This window comes from Garra rufa, chromosome 7, assembly GCF_049309525.1.
Source record: "Garra rufa chromosome 7, GarRuf1.0, whole genome shotgun sequence".
Taxonomy (NCBI): Eukaryota; Metazoa; Chordata; class Actinopteri; order Cypriniformes; family Cyprinidae; genus Garra; species Garra rufa.
Window position 1 is genome coordinate 18,494,959 of NC_133367.1, and position 4,703 is coordinate 18,499,661.

At 35.9% G+C, this 4,703-nt stretch overlaps 1 protein-coding gene across 1 annotated transcript; it reads right to left on the minus strand.

Moving 5' to 3' along the window:
- Nucleotides 1-64: 64 nt before the first annotated feature.
- bloc1s1 (biogenesis of lysosomal organelles complex-1, subunit 1) lies at nt 65-3,225 on the minus strand. Its single transcript, XM_073844664.1, has 4 exons — nt 3,079-3,225; nt 2,250-2,322; nt 437-569; nt 65-356 (listed from the first exon to the last, which is right to left on the minus strand). Exons 1-4 carry the CDS (start codon nt 3,137-3,139, stop codon nt 246-248), a joined length of 378 nt encoding a protein of 125 aa, XP_073700765.1. The 5' UTR covers nt 3,140-3,225; the 3' UTR covers nt 65-245.
- Between the last annotated feature and the right edge of the window lie 1,478 nt (nt 3,226-4,703).

Here is a 4,703-nt window from a genome sequence, read left to right on the forward strand (position 1 = left end):
GGAGTACAAGGAAACTTTAGGGAGTCAAATGTGATAAACAGAGACAGAGTCAGTTATAGCACAATAGATATTTTTTATTATGCAAAACGAAAATAAAAAAAAGAACCGAATCAGAACTAAACAGCTCCTCTTTACAGGAATAAACGAGACATAGACGTCTCAAATAACAGTGTCCAAGTTTCACCAACAAGTGGAAGAATAGCTTTAGCGTTTCTGTCCATTTTAAACCATCAGAGTCAATCCCCTCATGAGGACGTGGGCTGAACCGGGCCTTTGTGCACATATTCCAGAGCTGTCGAGATTGTCCGCATGTCCATCTCGATACTTCGCGCCCAGTTCTCCACATCTCCGATTTCCTGTAAAGGAATAATCTAGCATTAAATCTGCTCCATCGTTTCAATCCCACATCAATCAATATATAAAAAAGCGTGTGTACTTTTAAGGCCTGGTTGAAGTTCTCCACCATGTTGATCCACTGCGCCGTCTGCTTGGCAAACTGACTGGCCTGAACCTGAAGCGTCTTCACCTCATGGTCCAGTTTGCGCTGGTTGACGTACGCCTGTGCCACCCTGAACAAAGATACTTATACATTACAATGTCTTAAAGGAACACTCCACTTTTTTTGGAAATAGGCTCATTCTCCAACTTCCCCCGAGTTAATAAGTTGAGTTTTACCATTTTGAAATCCATTCAGCCGTTCTCCTGTTCTGGCGATATCACTTTTAGCATAGCTTAGCATAGATCATTGAATCCTATTAGACCAATAGCATCGTGTTCAAAAATGACCAACAAGTTTCGATATTTGTCCTATTTAAAACTTGACTCTTCTGTAGTTATATCGTGTACTAAGACCGGTGGAAAATCTAAAGATGCGATTTTCTAGGCCGATAAGATTAGGAACTACACTCCCATTCCGGCGTAATAGTCAGGGAAGTTTGCTGCCGTAATATGGCCGAAGCAGGCGCAGTAATATCATGCAGCATATCACAGCACAACGTGACCGGTTGCATGCACAGGGAGCGTTCCTCGTTGGAAGTTACCTAGCTGGGAACTAATTTCAGGTGCTGCGTGATATTACTGCGCCTGCTGCGTCCATATTACTCCTTGACTATTACGCCGGAATGGGAGTGTAGTTCCTAATCTTATCAGCCTAGAAAATCGCATCTTTACATTTTCCACCGGTCTTAGTACACGATATAACTACAGAAGAGTCAAGTTTTAAATAGGACAAATATCGAAACTCGTTGGTCATTTTTGAACGCGATGCTATTGGTCTACTAGGATTCAATGATCTATGCTAAGCTATGCTAAAAGTGATATCGCCAGAACAGGAGAACGGCTGAATGGATTTCAAAACGGTAAAACTCAACTTATTAACTCGGGGGGAGTTGGAGAATGAGCCTATTTCCAAAAAAAGTGGAGTGTTCCTTTAAAGGAGTAGTTCAACTGAAAATGAAAATGCTGAAATTTACTCAACCTCAGGCCATCCAAGATGTAATTGAGCTTGTTTCCTCTTCAGATTTGGATAAATGTAGCATTACATCATTTGCTCACCAATGGATACGCCAAAGCGAATGGGTGCCGTCAGAATGAGAGTCCAAACAGCTGATAAAAACATCAGAGTAATCCACACCACTCCAGTCCATCAGTTAACATCTTGTGAAGCGAAAAATGATGAAAAAATGAAAAAAATCTATCATTTTAACTTCAAACCATCACTTCTGGCCAAATATGAGTCCATAATGAGTCTACAATCCATACTAACCAGTGAAAAACGTGGTAATATTGGGTTTGTTACTTACAAACATGCAGCTTTTGTCTTCACAAGATATTAACTCATGGACTGGAGTCGTTTCGATTACTTGTGGATTATTGTGATGTTTTTATCAGCTGTTTGGACTCTCATTCTGACGGCACCCATTCACTACAGAGCATCCATTGGTGAGCAAGTGATGTAATGCCTTTTTCCTTAAATTTGATAAAGAAACAAACTCATCTGCATCTTTAGTGGCCTGAGAGTGAGTATATTTGAAGCAAATTTTAATTTTTGGGCGAACTATTATGTTTGCATAAATTTGTCTGTTGCAAGAACAATGTTCTGTTGCATCCAACCATGCAACTCTAAGCTGCTTTCGCAGAATTTCATCATAACGTCCCCACAAAGACTGGGATTATGACCACTGTGATCACATGAACTGACCATATAATCCTGTGCACTTTTATTAACATATAAAACGTATTGGACTCACCCTACATTGAGATGGTCCACCAGGGCTTCTGTTAAACATGTTGCAGCTGCTATGGCCTCTCGTCTTCGTCGTTCTGTACCGTATAGAAGCATTTTATGAAGGAAAAGCTATTATTTCATATCACCTGATTTTGTTTGGATTCGTTTTGAGTGGTTGACAGAAAATTTAATGTACATATATGTGACCATGGACCCCCTCCCCCCCCAAAAAACAGTCATAAGGGTCAGTTTTATAAAATTGGGATTTATACATCATCTGAAAGCTGAATAAATAATAACTGATGTATAGTTTGTTAGGATAGGACAATATGTGGCAAAAATACAAGCAATGCATATAGCTCTATTACTAATCAAACATTAAGTTTTGATATATTTACGATAGGAAATTTACAAAATATCTTCATGAAACATGATCTTAATTTAATATCCTAATATCGATCATTTTGACCCATACAGTACAATGATTTGTTGGCTATTGCTACAAATATACCCATGCTACTTAAGACTGGTTTTGTGGTTCAGGGTCACATATTATGTGTGTACAACATTATTTATTCGTTTATAGTTTAATTAATTAATTGTATGAATAATTTATTCTTACATTCACTTAAATGCAAGCAATGTCAGTGACTAAATTAAACAGGAAATGACTAAAAAAGGATTTGCAGCTCGAATGCAAATGAACAGCGATTTTTATTCCTTATAAACACCTCTCAACTCCGTCTTTACTTCAGTACGTTTAACAGACAAATATTAAGCTGTGTCTTCATTTTTACATTTATTATTACATCAAAGGGCCTGGTAAAACTAGTCGGTGCAGAAACACATACCTTGCAACTCTTTCCTTTCGTTTTGTTTCGCTTGGTGCTCTTTTAATAAACGGGAGAGCATTTTGACTACTTATTGTAATCAAAAATAAAATTGGATATTTTCTCTAAACGTTTTGACAAGCCCTGGATTCACATGACAAGCATCTCGAAAACATACGGAAAGCGCGGAGGGACAATGCGTATGCGAGTGTTTTAAAACAACGTTTCAAAATAAAAGTTTCGTTAAACTATTAAATATACTGTATATATGTGACCCTGGATCACAAAACCAGTCATAAGGATCTTTTTTTTTTTTTAAGAGATTTATACACTCTAGAAATAAGCTTTCATTGATGTATGGTTTGTTAGGATAGGACAATATTTGTCCAAGATATATAGAACTATTTTAAAATCTGGAAACTGAGGGTGCAAAAAAAAAAAATCTAAATATTGAGAAAATCGCCTTTAAAGTTGTCCAAATGAAGTTCTTAGCAATGCAAATTACTAATCAAAAATTAAGCTTGTATGAAAGCCTGTTTTTGCGATATATAAACTCGCAATTCTGTGAAATGAAGTCAGAATTGTGAGATATAAACTCGCAATTCTGTGAACATATCAGCATTTTTCTCCTCAGAAATGGACTTTATACTCATAATTATAACTCATAATTGTGTGACATAGCCTACTCGGAACTGCGAGTTAAGTCAGAATTGTGAGATATAAACTCGCAATTCTGTGAACATATCAGTATTTTTCCCTTCAGAAATGGACTTTATAACTTGTAATTGTGTGATATATACACAAATTGTGAGTTATTAAGTCAGAATTGTGAGATATAAACTCGCAATTCTGTGAACATATCAGTATTTTTCTACTCAAAAATGGACTTTAAAACTCGTAATTGTGTGATATATACTCAGAACTGTAAGTTATTTAATCAGAATTGTCAGACATAAACTCGCAATTCTGTGAATATCAGTCTTTTATCAGTAATTGTGTGACATATACTCGAAATTGCGAGTTATTAAGTCAGAATTGTGAGAAATAAACTCGCAATTCTGTGAACATATCAGTATTTTTCTCCTTAGAAATGGACTTTATTACTCGTAATTGCGTTAATATATCACAATTCTGAGAACAAAGTCAGAATTGCGAGATACAAACTCACAATTGCAAGAAATAAAGCAATTGCAAGTTTATATCCCGCAATTCTGACTTTATAACATGCAACTGTGAGTTAATATTTCACAGTTTTGATTTTAAAAAATCTGAATTGCGAGATAAAAATGTGCCCACGGAATTGGGCTTTCATAAGGTTGGATATATTGGTTGTAAATTTTACAAAATACCTTCATGGAACATGATTTTTCTTTAATATCCTAATGATTTTTGGCATAAAAGATTTATAGTTTTGACCCATACAAATATACCTGTGCTTTAAAGCTGATTTCTAAGATAGTATAGAAAAAAATATTAATTTCTAACGTTTATTTTTGTGTGTCTGTTCATTTTTAATACGTTTTGTGTGTTTATTGAGATTTTACAAATGCTGACTTTTATTTTGAAGTTTTGCTGCAACGCCGCCTTTTTCCTGCACTAATGAAACTACAACTCCCACAATCCTTCCCTCACACGTAAACATCAAC

Bases quoted from the DNA above. Each gene is read 5' to 3' on its own strand.
- bloc1s1 (XM_073844664.1), bottom strand. From the start codon at position 3,139: ATGCTCTCCCGTTTATTAAAAGAGCACCAAGCGAAACAAAACGAAAGG. The intron at 570-2,249 runs GTGAGTCCAATA...ATCTTTGTTCAG, and splicing joins GTGGACCATCTCAATGTAGG to GGTGGCACAGGCGTACGTCA. The intron at 357-436 runs GTACACACGCTT...ATTCCTTTACAG, and splicing joins ACTTCAACCAGGCCTTAAAA to GAAATCGGAGATGTGGAGAA.